Source organism: Bemisia tabaci, chromosome 1 (assembly GCF_918797505.1).
Source record: "Bemisia tabaci chromosome 1, PGI_BMITA_v3".
Classification (NCBI taxonomy): Eukaryota; Metazoa; Arthropoda; class Insecta; order Hemiptera; family Aleyrodidae; genus Bemisia; species Bemisia tabaci.
In genome coordinates this window covers 88,265,833-88,284,600 of record NC_092793.1, presented here as the reverse complement: position 1 = coordinate 88,284,600, position 18,768 = coordinate 88,265,833, and the positions used below count along the sequence as shown (strand labels likewise).

Genomic DNA, 18,768 nt, shown 5'->3' with positions numbered 1-18,768 from the left:
ATGAGTCTTTTACACCTCTACTTTCTAAGACCTCGGAAATTCTGAGGACCAAAAAAATAAATACCGAGTTGAGTTTTTCTAGTTCAATTTGATTTTTATCGGTTACAAGACGTCTTCCTAGTGTAAAATTTCATCCTCTACAAGTCGAGTTCTTTGGCATTTTTCTCGTAAACGCACGATTTCAGCGTAAAATCGAGTTTTTTGTGCGAAATCGAAGTCTAAACCAAAATATCATAATTTCATCACAAAATTGACCTTTGGCACCATTAAAAATGGTTGAAATTGGCCCAAATTCTGGCAAACATGTTTTTTTACCAAACGTCATCGATTGCCGCCTGGGGAGCGGAACATTTCAGACTTTCATTTTTTTTGACGCACCCTAGGCTGCCCCCCTCTGGGGCCGCATAAGATCGGGTGCCTCGAGGGCTGAGCGAGACGTAGCTGGTCTGCCCTCCCTGCCCTCCAGTCCTCGGCTCTTCACCAGCTGATGGTCGTTGCCGTCCCGGTATTCGGTGGGCCCCTTTCATGGGGGGCATTTTGGCGACCCTCATGATGGAGGCACTGTACCGAATTTTCCCCTCATCACAAAAAAAAAAAAAAAAAAAAAATGTAAAAGTTGCAAAAAGTTGAAACAATGTTGGAATTGGTTGCAACAAAGTTGCAACTTTCGGTCAACTTTTGGTCGATAAGTGCCGGGTTTCGGCTATCTGGTCGGAGGACAAAGTTGCAACCTACTGAGATTGCAAAATTTCTGCACCAAAGTTGTTTAAAATAGAAAGATAGGCAACCAGCAATACTTTGAAGTTGAAACATGTTTCAACTGAATTGCAACTAGTTCCGACAATGATAGCTCCATCGGGGGAGCGAGTAGGCAATCTGCACATCAATCTATTAGTTGCAAGGATCAAACGATTTTGTTGCAACCTCTGCTACTTGGGTAGTCTGTCGATGGACGGAGGTCTCGATTTCAACGAGGGGTCGTGCTGATGTATATGCTTTTGATAAGCGCTGTGAGGTTGTCTCGACTACGATGATGGACGCTTTTAGAGCGAACTCATGGTAAAATATTGGATACATGTAGAAAAATCAATTTCAAGAAAGAAACCAATCAAAAGTTAATCAACTAAATCAAATATTCAACATAGTTTCCGTAAAAGGTTTAGAGCCTCAAAATGTTTCTCAGACATATTTTTTTGATTTTTGTATGGTTTTGATGACTTTTGCTGCGACCTGTAAGAGATCATGAAAATGGAGCTCTTGTCAGGCACGTAGCAAGGAGGGGGGAGGGGGGCTTGGGGGCTCAAGCCACCCCCCCCCCCCCCAAAGCAAAAAAAGGAGGAAAAGTGAGAAGGAAAGAGGAGACAGAGGATGAGAAAGTGCGAGCAAAGAAAAAGTTTCAGACCGTCGAAGATATTTATCTCTTTTAATGTAGAGTCTTAAATGAAAACACCGTGTTCATTCCTAATGAACTCGTCAGAAAATCCTCAAAATGCGTCCAAATAGAGTTGAAATTTCAAAAAATTTCCAGCTTTGTTGAATGTAACAATTTGAAAGTATTTTGCGTTAAAGTAAAAAAAAAGCGTAATTTTCTGTATAAATTTATGAAAAATCTGTGTTACAGAAGCCTTGAAATGCGTTTTATTAGAGTTAAAATTTCAAAAATTTTCAGGATTTTTTTGAGTTCATATATGCATTTTTTGCTGAAAGTTCAAAAAGGAAACGTAATTTTTCAGTGGACATTTAAGGAAAATCTGCATCACGGAAGCCTCAAAATGCGTCTATTTAAATTACAAAGAGCCGTATGCAAAAACGACATTTTTCGCCCCCCCACTAAAACTTATTCAAACTTCGTCTATCAGTTACTAATACTGGAGCGCTTCTTTCCCCAAATTTTCAGACCCCCAAAAAATTTTGGGGGGGCGCTAGGGGGGGCGGAAGTCAAAACCTGTGACCCTCGATATCTTTCGAACGAAACAAGATATTGAGGCCCGGTTTGGACAAAAAATCGTCTAAAATTGCATATTTTAAGATTCTTAAGGTCAAAATCCCAAAATTAAATTTTTAACTTAACTTATGTGCTTTTTTCAGTTTTTGAGGAAAAACAATTTCTTTTAAACAGATTAAACTGAAATTTCACATTTTTTGATTTGAACCAAAACCAGTTTCTTAAATTGTTCGTCTTTTTCCGCATCCAACGAGTGGTCGTATAAGCTGGGGAACCGAACGGTTCCGGAGTTATGATCGATTGAAGTTTCCGCTCAACGCGCGCCGACCGATTTTCGCGCGCAAAAAAGTCGGATTTGACTGTTATTAAATCAGATTTAATGTTCAAACTGAGCAAAATGCATTATTAGGGACTCTTGAGGGTCGCTGAGTCCAGAAATTACAGATACTTCAAAAAAATTCACGTTTTTAAAATTGCAGCTTCGGACAGGACCACTGAGCGGCCGGTCGGCGCTCAGTGGGCCTCTAAAATAGCGCTACGGAGCTGTAATTTTAAAAACGTGAATTTTTTTGAAGTATCTGTAATTTCTGGACTCAGCGACCCTCAAGAGTCCCTAATAATGCATTTTGCTCAGTTTGAACATTAAATCTGATTTAATAACAGTCAAATCCGACTTTTTTGCGCGCGAAAATCGGTCGGCGCGCGTTGAGCGGAAACTTCAATCGATCATAACTCCGGAACCGTTCGGTTCCCCAGCTTATACGACCACTCGTTGGATGCGGAAAAAGACGAACAATTTAAGAAACTGGTTTTGGTTCAAATCAAAAAATGTGAAATTTCAGTTTAATCTGTTTAAAAGAAATTGTTTTTCCTCAAAAACTGAAAAAAAGCACATAAGTTAAGTTAAAAATTTAATTTTGAGATTTTGACCTTTAGAATCTTAAAATATGCAATTTTAGACGATTTTTCGTCCAAACCGGGCCTCAATATCTTGTTTCGTTCGAAAGATATCGAGGGTCACAGGTTTTGACTTCCGCCCCCCCTAGCGCCCCCCCAAAATTTTTTGGGGGTCTGAAAATTTGGGGAAAGAAGCGCTCCAGTATTAGTAGCTGATAGACGAAGTTTGAATAAGTTTTAGCGGGGGGGCGAAAAATGTTGTTTTTGCATACGGCTCTTTCTCAAATTTTCTGGGTGAGGACCCCCGGACCCCCCCTCCGGACCGGGGGGTTTTCTGTACCCCCCAGAACCCCCCTCCTAGTAGAGGGGCCCCGCAAGCCCCCCCCCCCCCCCCCGAAACACAATCCTGGCTACGTGCCTGGTTCTTGTTTATGTTAGGAGATTGCGATTTAAGTAGGTACTGTTTCCTTTGTAAAACTTCGCTTGAAACACGATAGTTTCACTGGTTTTCTGTAAAACAAACCCAAAAACTGAAACAAAACTCGAAAAAAAATGGCAATGTCACCAAATCGGACAAATAAATTAAATTTTTAATTTAGGCAAAGCTGTAAAGCGCTTCGATAGGTCAAAGATCGGATGTTGGGTTACTCGACACCTTCACACTTGGGTTAGGTCACTCGATACCACCAAACTTAGGTTAGGTTATTCGACAACACCGCACTCAGGTTCCGTTAAATCGTTCAACTTGGGTCGGGTCGAAGATCGATACTTAGGTCAAAATCGATAAGTGAAAGATCGATACTTAGGTCAAAATCGACAGGTCGAAGATCGATGGTTAGATCAGTCAACACCACCACGCCTAGGTTAGGGCACTCGACACCGTTGTAAATCGCTCGACTTAGGTAAGTTCACTCGGTACCACCCAAAGACATAAAGACGGAGCGCTAAAAGCAAAAAATGAAGCTTCTTTTCAATCACCTCTACTATTGGCTAGAGGATTGGCGGTGAAATCGGGACAAGTTTGAAATTCAAATGTAGGGCGGGAACTAAATAAAATTGCGGAAACTAAGTATTTAAGGTTGATTTTTGCCCAAATTCACTTACACACTCATATTTCTATAACTTTAAGTTAGTTTTGGTCCGTTGTCGACCGATTAATTTCATTTGAGAGTAACGGTCATCTACAACTGTAACGGCCTGTTTGAACCGGCAGAACCACCATGAGCAGAAGAAAAACTAACTTTATCTGAGATTACTGCCTGTTACCGAGAAAAAGTAGGTGTATTATAATAGGACGCAGTCCCAACTTTCTTAATATATTCGTTTTAGGCATTTAAAATACGTTTCGAAGAAGAAATGTGGAAAAATCAAGAGGACAAGTTCAAATCAAATTTCCGTTTGCCGCCATGGATTCCCGCGCTCATTTACACACTCACACAAGCACCCAGCGCCAAACCAGGCCTCACTTTTTCCCCGTGCTTTTAGATATGAGCACTCCATCTTTACGTCGTTGGCACCACCGCACTTGGGTTAAGTCACCCCATATACCAGATTTGAGTTAAGATAGGTTACATTTTGATAGCTCAAAGATCAAAATCAATAAATCGAACATTCAAAAGCGATACATCGATTGCACTCAAACCGCCATTTCAAAAAATTTAATTTGGACTCTAATTATAATTTTTGGAACTTCTTGGCTTTGCTTTCCCCGCGAAATGGTGTGGACCCAGCACCATTGTTGTCGTGATAGCGAAGAGAGCCGTAAGTGCAAAATTTTCGAAATCGAGTTTTCTTCAAAATTCGTCTAAACTCTTTAAGATGAAATTACTGAGACAGCGAAAACAGCAAAATTCATCCCAATTTAATGAAAACGAGACATTGGAGAAAGCCGTAAGTGCACAAAAAATGACTATATAGTTTTTTTCAAGACAGCCGTAGGTGCATGAGAGCCAATGAAAACAGTGCTTTCCAGTAAAGTGCCGCCCTCTTCTGCCAATTTCTAACCTGAAAATGTGTTTGTTGTGCGTCCAAAACGCAACCACGAAAGCATGCAGAAGATAGCACTTACGGCTGTCTTGCCTAACAATAACCAATACGAAACTGAATTTTACCTTTTTCATGTAGGTACTTTAAAATAAAATCGGTCGAGTTTTAATCCCCCTAATGATTTCTAGGAGTCTTCCGGACGCATAGTGGCAATTTGACAAAGAACGGAGGCTTCTTTGAATAAAATGTTCCGGTCACAAGCTTCTGAGCCCGTTTTCTCGGAACTTCATTTTTGCAGTTACGGCTCTCTTCGCTATCACGGCAGATTTCTCCACCTTGTTACATACAGTTCAGGCCACTTCTTAGTGTTTTTTTTTTTTTTTCATTTGTACCTACGCACAGTTCGGGGATATGTGTTTCTCCCGTTCGTTATCAGGCATCAGGCTGGTTGAAGATGCGGTTTTCCTTGTTTTGTTATGAGAGTTGTTCAGCAGCGACGATAGATGGCGCGAGGATCACACTTTTATGTCATGCCTCGGGTCATATCCATGCCGGCGTTTTAATGCCGTCTTGGATTTTGCGGCATGTTAAGTTGGGGTCACTGCCGAATAAGATCTGCTAATGAAGTCTAAAAAGGCCCAAACCGGTATAGATCTCTCAGCGCGACTCCAACTTAATATTCCAATGCAAACTGCCTGAGCTGAACACTCTCCCCCCTTAGTTTCGTACTGGTACGCATTAGAGTTCAAAACATTTAATTTTGAATTACAATTTTTGGAACTTCTTGGCTTATTTGTTTTCCCCGCGAAATGGTGTGGACCCAGCACCATTACTCCACCTTGTCAATATATATGCCTACCTAATATAGTGCCGATATACAATTATAAAACGTAATACCTTGATATTTGTCATGTTCCTGTCGTGTTCTCTTGATGTAGGGGGACGAATTGTCGTGAATGACGAAGGGGCTGGACGTCCTCGAACGTATCCAGGCAAGTTAAACATTTTTTTCGGTCGGACTGTTCCAAACTCATGAAGGTAAGCGACATTACTCTGCTCATCTTCCAGCTCAGTTGAAAAGGTTTTTTCGATAAGCTTCACGTAATTTTTCATGAATTTTTCTAAATTACTCTCAACTATAAGTTTTTTAATTGATAAAGCTTTTTCAAAATTCTTTTCAAGAGCATTCCGTTGAATTGATCGTATTCCGAGAACTTTTCGCCTCGTATCAGGCAACATTCGGCTTCAGGCACTGCACAACAAGCGCACCAAACTTATGTGAGCTAGGTGCCTACACGAGAGAAGTCCTACACAACCATTGAGCACTGCTCTATTATCTCGATTAACCTAGTGAGCAAAACAAAAGAAAATGTAATTGAGTAACAATACGAAAATAAAGGTGGCTGGGGGTTGATATACCTACCTAGGAATGTGAAAAAATTATACTTCTTTTTCTTGTCAAATGGGCCTGTTGCAAACTTTTGCTAGAGCAGAATGAAGAGTTGTTTCCTATAGATGATGCCTCAAAAATCACGATGAGCGCATCGGCAAAGTCTGAAATGCACTCATAAATTCACAATCTGCGTAAGAAATTTGCGTTATTTTGAGCTTCCCGCTTCAAAAACGATACTACTGCACAGGTGAACATTTTGTTAGATGAGTCCCTCCATCGTCGGCAATATTCATCATGGCCGACGCTTGCGCAGTTCCGCGAGTAATTCGAGGAGAGTTCAAGATCAATTAAGGCGGGCGAGGAAAATATAAACGTAAACACGCCGATTGTTTTAATCCTGTTCAGATGTTATCTCGTCCCATCACAGGTGTTTCGGCGGACTGGCGTCGGCCATGATGAGTATTGCCGCCAATGGAACGACTCCTCTAACAAAATGTTCACCTGTACCGTAGTATCGTTTTCGAAGCGGGAAGCTCAAAAAACCGCAAATTTCTTGGGCAGATTTTGAAGTTATGAGTGCATTTCAGACTTTGCCGATGCGCTCATCGTGATTTTTGAAACATTATCTGTAAGGTACAACTCTTAGTTTTGCTCTAGCAAAAGTTTGCAACAGGCCCATTGAAGGTCAAAATCTTTTGAGCTCTCCAAGTTTGAAACTAATAAGCAGCAATCAAAAAGTCAGAAAAACCTTACGTAAAAGAAATATGTGAAGAAAAAAGGAAAAATTGCAAAGCAATATTAAATACCAGCCTGAGTGATAGCTCGCATAGCGAGCTGTCACGCCTAGCCAGGGAGTGCTCCTGGAACTCCGGTTCCTCGTTTCACGATGAACTTGCGACTCGCTCCGCGAACCGTCCCTCTGAGCTACTAACTTTTAAAATATAGTAAAAATAATGAGAAGATAATATCTTCGCCACGTTTGTCGTTTGTCTCCTACCCAGATACCCCCAAACACCGAGTTTCAGGCGAATCCATCGGCAAAAAGTTGAGGTTGCCAATTGTTGACCATTTTGAACTTTATCGGCGGGCATTTTGAAAAATTAGGGTTTCTTTAAAAATCTAACGTCGAATTTGTTCTTCTCGGGTCAAAATATCCCCAGATACCGAATTTCAGGTGAATCCATTGGCAGAAAATCGAGTTTGTCAAATTTTCGGCCACTTTTAGCCTAAACCGGCGGCCATTTTGAAAAATTAGGGTTTTCTTTAAAAAATCTAACGTCAAATTCGTTTTTCTCGTGCCAAAATACCCCCAGTTTCAGAGTTTCAAGCAAATCCATGAGCAAATAGCAGAGGTGCCAATTTTCGGCCATTTTGAACTTCGACTGGCCGCCATTTTGAAACGGTTTGAGATAATGACTTCGGAATTGCGCGAAAAATTTTCTTTTTTTATGCTCTTTCGAACGAGGTATCACAAAGGGGGTCTTCAAATTTGAAAAAAAAAGTTAGGGTCCGTAACCCCCCCAAGGAGGGGCCCCCCAAAATTTTGGGGAGGGGATCAAAAAGTAGCTCCCTTTGATCTAGGAACACCCTCCAAGTTTCAAATCTCTACCTCAATTAGGTCAAAAGTTAGAGGGGGGGGGGAGGGGACTTTTCGAACACCCTGTATGAGCTATGTCCGCATATATCTGAAAATCCTTTAAAACTTTCCTAATACCACATTGAATCCTGAATACTGAGCTGCACAGTGCAATTACCTCGGCTTCAGCACTCGATAATGCAACACAGTTTTGCTTCTTTGTAACCCAGGAGACTACATTGCCAAAAATCCCGTTACTAATTTCTTGTCAGTGTCGCCACCCCAGTCAGAATCTACAAAACACTGTAAATTATATTTTGTCTCGATTTCCTTTATACCCGAAACGCAAATCAGCAGTATTTTTTAAGTGCCTTCAAATACGCTTGACATTAAATCTCCTCTGTTGCATTCTGCTGGAGACGACACAAAAAATTCACTGCATAGCTCCCCTTCTGCAAATTTTGCATACGCAAAAATGTAACTTACTATGTCCTAGAAACATTCTAAAATTTTCATTTTTCAAAAAATGTAATTATTTTATTCCAATAAGTTTCAATAAATAGGGCTCCCTCAAATAGGAGCTAGGCAAAATACACAGCACTCAGTGGAATTGCAAAAATTTTACTATATAATTGCTACTTATTGCGATCTGCACTACTTGGGAAGGACGTTGGAGGGCGCGAAGGATCCTCAGGGGGTTGGGCTGCATAGCGGTCAGAGGGGGTACCCTCTGGTTGTAGATGAATGAGTATTCGCAGCAGGTTTCCTTCAAAATTTCATGCAATGTTGCGGCAAGCAGGTCTTTCTTCCTGCAAGCTTATGAATGGTAAATAGTTTTCGCCTGCTTACGTACTGAAGTTAAAAAAGAATCTTAAATACCTCTGGGTTCCCAGAAATTTCGAATCAGTATGGTGTGGAAATGACTTCCATTTATATCTTGATGAAGTGTTTCGTACAATGGATACATCTTTTCACCCAACTTATATTATAAGAAAAAAAGTAATGATTTACTCAGTGCCTGAGAATTACATTTAATAAATTGTGGATACCATTACGTTGGTTACACGACCACATTGATAGCACAGAATGTAAAAGTAGATTTGATGCTGCCATGACAACCAGATTATTTACTAAGATACCCTCCTGAGTTAAGGGGAAGAACCTGCTGTCCATCGGACGGAAAAACTAAACTAGGTGCTTACAGTTGAATTTACTGCATTACGAAAAATTTACCATGTGGGTATACCCACTCCTTGAAAGAGAATTCTAGTTGAGCCATTACTGGAAACCTCATTAAAGCATGTAACAAGACGTCTCTTTGAAATAATGTAACGGACAAACCGTTTGGATTTTACGTCATTTTACGACAAGTCACTCAGGCTCCATATTATTGATAGCGCGTTCATATTTTCTTTACGATCGGAAAGAAATATCTCAGAAAAAAACGGCACCGTTCTATTGGAGGAGGCAGCGATGCGTTATACAGCCTGATAGTCCAATGGCGCTTAGCCATTCATTCAACGCAAATTTTATCCTAATTTACTTACTACAAAATTCTTCTCCAAAAATGGAGCCGGAAAATGTTACTGAATTATTATTTCATGGATTTTTTCCCTCATGAAAGGTATCGAGCCGCCCTTTGGCGGTCGGTGGGCACTTTCAGGAGATAGGTCTAGGAAAAAACACTATAATCTCACATTCCACAAATCTGAAGAGAGTGCCCATCTAATTTTCATGTAGTTTGATGGGTTTGATTTTTTTTTTTTTTTTTTTTTTTATCGCAATCATAACTCCGGTTCTTTTCCCACATGAAAGGTATAATCGAGCCGCCCTTTGGAGGTCGGTGGGCCCTTTTTGGAGATAGATACGGGGAAAAGGACCATACAGGGTGATCCAAAAGTCCCTTCCACCCCCTCTAACTTTTTACCTAATTGAGGTAAAGATTTGAAACTTGGGGGATGTTCCTAGGTCAAAAGGAGCTACTTTTTGGCCCCCCTAAAATTTTCAGGGGGCCCCCCTTGGGGGGGCAACGGACTCCGACTTTTAATTTTCAAATAGGAAGACCCCCTTTGTGATAGCTCGTTTGAAAGAGCATAAAAAAAAGAAAAATTTTCGCGCAAACCCGAAGTCAATGTCTCAAACCGTTTCAAAATGGCGGCCGATTAAAGTTTAAAATGACCGAAAATTAATACCGGTTATATGTCGATGGATTTGCGCGAAAATCGGTATCAAAACGTATTTTGACACGAGAAAAACGAATTTGAAGTTAGATTTTCAAAAAAACCGAAATATCCAAAATGGCCGCTGGTTAAAGTTCAAAATGACTAAAAATTTTCACCTTGGTTTTTTCCTGATGGATTTGCCTAAAACTTGGAATTTGAGAGTATTTTGGCATAAGATAAACAAATTTGAACTTAGATTTATAAAAAAATAAATTTTTGGTCATTTTGAACTTTAACCGGCGGCCATTTTGGAAATTTCGGTTTTTTTGAAAATATAACGTCAAATTCGTTTTTCTCGTGTCAAAATACCCCTACATAGCGATTTTCGCGCAACTCCATCGACAAATAGCCGGTGTGAAATTTCGGCCATTTTGAACTTTAACCGGCCGCCACTTTGAAACGGTTTGAGATATTGACTTCGGGTTTGCGCGAAAAGTTTTCTTTTTTTATGCTCTTTCGAACGAGCTATCACAAAGGGGGTCTTCCTATTTGAAAATTGCAAGTTGGGGGCCCTTGCCCCCCCCCCCCCAAGGGGGCCCCCCTGAAAATTTTAGGGGGCCGAAAAGTAGCTCCCTTTGACCTAGAAATATCCCCCAAGTTTCAAATCTTTATCTCAATTAGGTAAAAAGTTAGAGGGGTGGAGAGGACTTTTGGATCACCCTGTATATGTCTCGTTCCACACATCTTGAGAGTGTTTCTAGCAAGTTTTTAAGAAGTTTGATGTGTTGACTTCTTTTTTAATTCATTATAATCAGCGGGGTCTGTCTCCCCATTATACATATCGTCACCTTCCAGGCAAAGTATCACAAGCGCCATGCGACGTTTAAAAATTTCCGCCGCCATTATATTTTTTAACTGAGAAATTGTTGGTTGAATCTGTTTGGAAATTTCACTAAATTTTATCGGCAGCACAAAGAAAATTCAGTGAAATTTTCGGACAGCTTTGTTGAACAATTTCTCTGTAAAAAAATATAATGGCGGCGGAAATTTTTAAACGTCGCATGGCGCTTGTGATACTTTGCCTGGAAGGTGACGATATAAAGAGTGCCTATCTTCAGGGGGCCCCCGGTCTGTTTGGAGATAGTAAAAGGTTAAATGTATAATTACCTAGGTTGTCCCAAAAGTACTGCACGTTTTCTTTTTTTGGACGAACGGTAGCAGATATCAAAATGCGGTTTGTGTAGTCTTAAAGACGGAGCAATTACCGATAAAACAAGACAAAGCCGAGCTCTCTAAGTAAAAAAATGACCAAGTTACAGTGTTTTGAAAATGACTTGTAGAAGGGACCCCTACAGGATTTTCAGCTTCTTTTCTGGAAAAAAAAAACAAAGAATTAAAGATTCAAGTGGTTTTATTAAATCAATTTTGCAGAATCTTACCAAGATTACTAGCATTTACTCTTCTTCACTGGACCACTGGACACTAGTTTCCTTCTCAAAATACCTTCTATCACTTGCCACACAGCGCCGCAACCGTTCTTCCCACTTCTTCAAACATGTTTTTTCGAATTCCTCTTGCCTGATGCACTTTAAGAAAGTTTCAACAGCTCTTTTTACCTCGTTGATGGAGTTAAACTTCCTGCCTCTTAAGCCCTTTTTCAACGTAGGGAATAACCAAAAATCGGAGGGTGCAAGGTCCGGGCTGATACCATGTTGCCAACTTCATTCGATCGCGACAATTTCTCTGTAGAGTTTTTGATTAATCAAAACTTTGTTTTTTCCAGAAAAGAAGCTAAAAATCCTTAAGGGGTCACCTCTACAAGTCACTTTCAAAACACTGTAACTTGGTCATTTTTTGACTTAAAGAGCTCGGATCTGTCTTGTTTTGTCGGTAATTAGCCGGTATTTAAGACTACACAAACCGCATTTTGATATTTACTACCGTTCGTCCAAAAAAAAAAAAAAAAAAAAAAAAAAAAAAAAAAAAAACGTCCAGTACTTTTGGGACAACCTATGTATAATAAAATTTAATACGAACAGAATATGCGCTTGCTAAAATAAATGAATAGATATGATTTAGAAAGTCTTACCCGGAAACAATTTTTCCCTAAATATTCATATTATTAACCTTTCAATCCCAATACCTATTCGTGATGAAATTTGGTATAAACTTAGCATTTATTTATGATTTAAAAACGAATCGATGGCTCCAAGCGCCCTTTTCCGGTCACTTTACACCTGTTCCTTCCCCTTCCACTTCCTACTACCTCCTCCCCTCCCTCTCCACTCTCCTCCCCCTCTTATCACCTCCCCCTCCCATCATCTTCTCCTCCCCCCTCCTCTCCTTCCCTCTCAATCACCAACTTCCTCCCTCTACCCTCTCCCCGATGATTAGAAGTCGGAAGACTCGTGCCTTGAACGGGAGGCAATGTGGCAACATCGGATGAGGAACTCTTGCGCTCCTAGTGGCGTATGCGAGAAGGCCCGCGCGGGTCTGCCGGCTGCGCGGTAGTGTCTCTTCCTCAGTCTTTCTCTTGTAGGTTAGTTCAACCCATTGAGTACAATAGAGCAATAGAGTCAAAATCAAAGACATAAAGACGGAGTGCTCGTATCTAAAAGTACGGGGGAAAAGTGAAGCCTGATTTGGCGCTGGGTGCTTGTGTGAGTGTGTAAGTGAGCGCGGGAATTCATGGCGGCAAACGGAAATTTGATTTGAACTTGTCCTCTTGATTTTCCACATATTTTCTTCTAAACGTGTTTTAAATGCCTACAACGAATATATTAAGAAAGTTGGGACATTGAATTTTTATAATACACCTACCTACTTTTGCTCGGTAACAGGCAGTAATCTCAGATAAAGTTAGTCTTTCTTCTGCTCATGGTAGTCCTGCCGGTTCAAACAGGCCGTTACTCCCAAATGAAATTAATTGGTCGATGACGGACCAGAAATAACCTAAAGCCAAAAAAATATATGTTGGTAAGTGAATTTGGGCAAAAATCAACCTAGACTACTTGGTTTACGCAATTTTATTCAGTTCCCGCCCTACATTTGAATTTCAAACTTGTCCCAATTTTGCCGCCAATCCTCTAGCCAATAGTAGAGGTGGTTGAAAAGAAGCTTCATTTTTTGCTTTTAGCGCTCCATCTTCATGTCTTTGGTCAAAATGTACTGGAGCGCCGATGAAGTCAATCCATGAACGGACCATTCCGAGCCCCTTGTTCGCCGGAAACTCAAGTAGCATTTTTCAACAGAAGAATCGCGATATTTCGAAATTAAATTGCGATTTTTTCACGATTTTATCGGCGATAAAATCGCTAGGATCATCAAGATCTGAGCGATTATCCTCGATCTTTTCGCGATTTTACTGCGATTTCATCGCCCAAAAAAATTACGATTTTATCGCAATAAGAGCGAGTATGATCGCTCAGATGTTGATGATCCTAGCGATTTTATCGCCGATAAAATCGCAAAAAAATGGGGTTGGCGCTGTCAGCCGACCTCCGTCAGATTCAGCCGTCAGGTCCTTTAACGAAGACGAGCGTAAAATCCCCGGAGTCTCCATAGGGATTCGAACCCGAGTCGCAGCGGTGGCAGGCCGGCACATTGCCACTAGGCTATGGCCACTACGTGGCTAGTGCGAATGGAAGCCTCTTAGGTGGATCGGCGCTTCGCAACATTACAACTTTTGTCATTGCGTAGACTGACACCGAGTTTCCATTGGAATTTTTGTTTGTTTTCCCTCCTCTGTATTTTATTTCATACCTTGAAATAAGGTTGGTAAAATAAGGTTCTATTGGTAATCTCATCAGTCTGTCTCTGTAAAATTATCAATAATAGTGAGAAGGCAAAGTTACCGATGGACCTTGGTAAAAACGCCAATATTTTTTATCGAATGTGGTAAAATTACCGAGATAAAATGGAAAAGTTACCGGGAATCGATTTCCAATAAAAGTGGTATTCTTACCTGAAAAAATCAGTAAAAATACCGGTTTTTAGGTAAGCTTACCAGTCTGTCTTCGTAGCATTACCAATAATTGGTAAAAAAAGAGATGGTAAAATTACGAACGGACCTTGGTAAAAACGGCGGCGGCGGCGGCATAGGAACATCTTTCATAAGCGTCATTCATGCGTTAGTGGGCATTGATGAAAAATTGCAATTTATTGTAATTTTATCTCTATAAAATCGCGTTCGATAAAATCGAAATTTTATTTCAATTTATCGCAATTGTTTTCTCGATAATATTGCGATGAATCGCCGTCGATAAAATTGCGATTTTATTGCAATTTATTGCGATTTTTTATCAGATAATATTGCAATAAATCGCGATACATTCTCCGATTAAGTAAATCGCTATTTATCGCGATCACTGCTACTTGGGAAGTGGAAACTATCTGGGAACCGTTCGGCATTTTTTAACACGACGGCATACGGGAGAATCGCGGGCTGCGAAAGGTTTTCGAAAAATGTAAAAAGAACAAAGTTTTTTTTTCGCGAGACTAAAAATTTTTCAAATAAAATTTACATAAATTTAAGTAAAGGAATTTTTTACCGGCAACAACTTGAGACTTTTTTAAACAGACTTTTTATCATTACGCAAAAAGAACGTGGAAGAAACACATAAAAATTATCTCGCTCATTATTTTTTTTCTTTCCTTAAATTCATATGAAGACATATTAATTCATTCAACGCTATCACTACTCGAAAATATTTTTCTACATGATGTACACTTAAACATCACGTTAAAAGAATGTGACAAAAACACAAAAATTACCTTGATCAATTTTTTACATTAAATTTATATAAATTTTAAATAAATTTTAAATGAAAAATTTTTAACGCTCCGCAATAAAGTTTGGATTATTTGTTTTCAAATTTGTTATATCTTAATTTTCAATTTCTTACTAGCCGTTCTGGACGCTTAGCTTTTCTTTTTTGTCGCGTCTGTGCCCATTTTTAAATTATTATTTTTAAATAGGTAGCTTTCCACTCGTATAAATCTGATGCTTCAAACGGAACCAATTTGATTTAATGACATAGGTAGGGTTTTCCCAGGAAGGCGGCCTCTCGTACGTCTCTCTCGAACTGCCACTGTTGCCAGATAAGTTGCTTTTTCAGCACTTTTCTCAAGTTACTGTTTCCTTTCTTTGAGGAAACGTTTCCTAAAAACAACACACCATGTTTTCTTACTTCTAGCATACTCTTCGCGCGGTGTTTCCTAATTTGAAGGATACGTTTTCGTGCTTCAATGTAAATGGAGTTTTGGTTCACGAAATCACGATTTTGTCGACGAAGGCAATAGGTAGGTACCGTGTTCTTCATCCAAGACTTCGTTTCTTGTCCACTCTTTTTAAGAAGGTATCCAGTTTTCTAAGGTCAACACGGCGTCGCCTTGAATTTAGGGAACTTTTTTTCAGTGTGGGCAAATCGCCCAGATAGGTACATCGAAAAACATGGAAAGAACGACAGATTTCAGCAAAGCGCCAAGTGGTGGCGGTTTCCTGAACTACGGTGGCAGGGTTCCACCTTTAAATTAGAGTCCCTTTATACCCGCAGAGTTACGACAACTCACTTTTGGTTGGGCTGAAAGTGGCCTAAAAAAAATCCAATTCTGATTGGTTCTCGCTCATGGAGGCCGAAACGAGTGCACCAAGATGGCGGTACCTCGAATGTGAACAAAAATAATGAAAATATCATCTAATTGTGATTTATCAAGAGTAAATTGTTATTTCCATCGGTCCAAAATGCAAATAGATTCAGAAATTATTCACAAACCAATCCCATTTTCTTTTTAATTGATCAATTTGTTGATGTTGTTGTTTTTGTGTAACAGACATCGCAGAATTCCTGATCCTTATCCCTCAATATCGTTCGTTCGGGTGCACTAGTTTCGGCCTCCATGGCCAGCCAAGGCCGGCTGCCAGTCAGCTGATGATAGAGTTGTCTTAACTCTGGGTATAAAGGGACTCTACTTTAAATTAATGACCCAGGTGGTGTCAGGTGTGCTTGATGCCCATACTTTTTAAGAATTGAAAGCATTTTTTCCAAATTTACAGTCCTTCAATATGAGCTGTTTATAGGATCTCGCGGAACAAAGTGCCCTTTTTTTGTGCCTCGTATCCCTTCAATTTTGAGTTTAGTCCAAAGATCTTTTAAAAACTTAAATTAATGACTGAGATGGTGTACTTGATGCCCACTTTATAGAATTAAAGGCATTTTTCAAAATTTACAGTCCATCAAAATGAGCTCTCCGTGTGATTTAGCTAAGAATCAAATTTGGCCCCAAGCCCCCCAAATTCTAGCGTACCTCAATATCGTTTCATGTGCATAAGGAGACCATAGATACGGCATTCCATGCAAATTTCGAATGAAAGTGAACGAATAGATTTTGAGATATAACTGGACACACATTTTTTCAAATTTGGATTTTTTTACTCCAGGCACCTTCAGGCCCTTAGAAATGATGAAATTTCAACTTTTCTTATTTTATTTTTTCTTATTAATGACAATACTTCGCCTCTACCCGAAAGGAGAGCGAGAATAAAGTACAGAGACAATTTGAACCAATCGGTGCGATATGCTCTGATTATGAGTAACTATATTCCTATCAAAGGAGGGATTAGAAAAACGGCAAAAATTGAGCAAAGGTATTGAGAAAAAAAAATAAAAAAAATAGAGGAAAATGAAAACAGAAAGAGACTGCAGAAAAACAAGAGACTAGGAGTCGGGAAGAGAGATAAAATAGAGGAAAATGAAAACAGAAAGAGACTGCAGAAAAACAAGAGACTAGGAGTCGGGAAGAGAGATAATTTGACGGAATGGGTAATTAAGCAGGTAATTTATCAAAAGGAAGAGGTGTATTTTTGCGAGGAAAAAATTTGCGCTTATAGCTTCAATTGGAGTTGGAGCTGAGATTTACGGGGATAAAAACTTGGACGAGGATTTTACCTGGATTAATCCAGGTTCCTCCTCGTAAGTCATTTGCTTAAATTTAAGCAGAGCGACTGCTGTAATCATCATTATTACGTTTTCAATCATGCTGTGAAAACTTTTTCAGATGAATTTTTGTGCACTTTTTCAGCCTTTTCTTAGGGTCTTCACACTGATTTAGGTGTGCATCTCCTCATTTCGGTTTCACACCTTTTCAGTTTGGTATCATATTCCTCTTACTGGGTGCAAGATTTTCTGAGCTTTGTTTTCGTACTTCAATTCAGCCTACCTTCAATTCAGAACTTACATCTTTGAGCCTGTCTTAAGTTTTTTGAGCTTTCAGGGCCAAGTTCCTTGCTACTGATTTATTCCTGGAGCTACATTGTAACAAAAGGTGATCTGTTTTTCATACATTTTTTTTTACCAGAGACGTCTTTTTCGCCAAGAATAACTGCGCAGTAATCTTTCCTCCTCGAAAACATTTCACTCAAAGACTTGATTCTCCTACTGCACCTTATTTTGCAGGCCCTCGACTTACAACCTGCGCATGAATTAACCCCTGGCACTGATTTCGAGAATAATTTTGAGCTGTTTCTTGATTTGCAGCCGTTAAGAGTGCAGTGAGAATTTTCAGATGACTTGCAAGTTCTTAAATGAGGACCTATTCTCTTACACTTAGAATTTTTGCGAACACGACATTTGAAACACTGCCTCCTGATGCATGCATCTTTAGTTTTATTCAGGAGGCCCTGCTCTTTTAATAAAGATCTACATTTGCTTCCAAGCTTTTTCTGGAGACATTTAATACTCTTAGGATTAAGTGACCCGCAGACTTGACTTGGGCTTGTTCTCATGTTATCTTTAGAGCTTGACCTACGGGATCTGCATGGGCTTCTGCATTTCGTCGATGGTGCTTCCCGGTCTTGCCCAGCACGTTTAGACTTGTATGATTTCGTTGATTCCGTGCAGTCTAACTGCGTGGTCTTGGAAGCTTTTGAAGCTTTCTTGCAGAGTGATTCAAGAAGTTCTGGGTGGAGCTCAGAACAGAGTAACAGACTAAGTGCTGGACTGAGAGGCAAACACGGTAATGAAGAGCAACGTGCATTGTCTGATTGTCTGACTGATTCTGACTGGATAATTTTGGTGGGCTTTGACGGTTCAATCATGTCTCGATCGGGGTTTGAGCCATCAGATATAAGTTTTGCAGATTGGCCATCACAAAAGGAATTTTCGGGGCTGGTTGAAACTTGAACCCCTACAGAAGCCTTTCGTTTAACTTCACATGCTGTGAATAAACATGGGGAGCAACCACCCCTCTTGGAAGCGATTGCAAACCTATCCATCTCTCCAAATTTTGACTCAGCCTCACAACACAGCTTATTGCACTTATTTTTACACTCCTCTAATTCGGGAGCTGGATCGCAATTCAGAAGTTCGTCTGTCGTTTTTTCAGTTTTTGTAAGAACCTTGTTCTGGTCGCACATTAGAAGGGTTGAGTTGGGATTTATTTCATTAGCTAGTTTAGTCGTGGATGATTTCGATTGTTTTTCGCGTACGCATTCTCGATTGCAGCACAATAAAAGAGCGCTATCTTCTACTTTAGTTTTACGACAAAAATTTGATGTAGAAGTTACTTTACATGCATCTGACTTGCCACCTATCTTCCTTTCGCGGTGAGCTTTTTGCACTTGAAATGCGAAGTCACATTCTCCATCAGAGCATGCGCCTGTTGACATTTTTCGATTTTTTCTTTCTTCCTCCCAGATCTTTGATATATATTGCCGAAAATCTTCACTAACTTGATAGCATTTCTCACAAGAGTCATCTGCGGTCGAACGAGGAGCACGGCAACTGGCACTTAACCTCGATCGATTTGCCTC

The 18,768-nt window shown here is 40.0% G+C and overlaps 1 protein-coding gene across 1 annotated transcript in view; it reads right to left on the bottom strand.

Annotated features, from left to right (window-relative positions):
• Dhc36C (Dynein heavy chain at 36C) overlaps positions 1–18,768 on the bottom strand; it is a 542,513-nt gene that overhangs the window by 471,540 nt on the left and 52,205 nt on the right. Inside the window, exon 3 of the mRNA XM_072306421.1 lies at positions 5,726–6,175. Within this exon, the coding sequence (XP_072162522.1) occupies positions 5,726–6,067 (342 nt within the window). The 5' untranslated portion in view covers positions 6,068–6,175. The remainder of the gene's footprint in view (positions 1–5,725; positions 6,176–18,768) is intronic.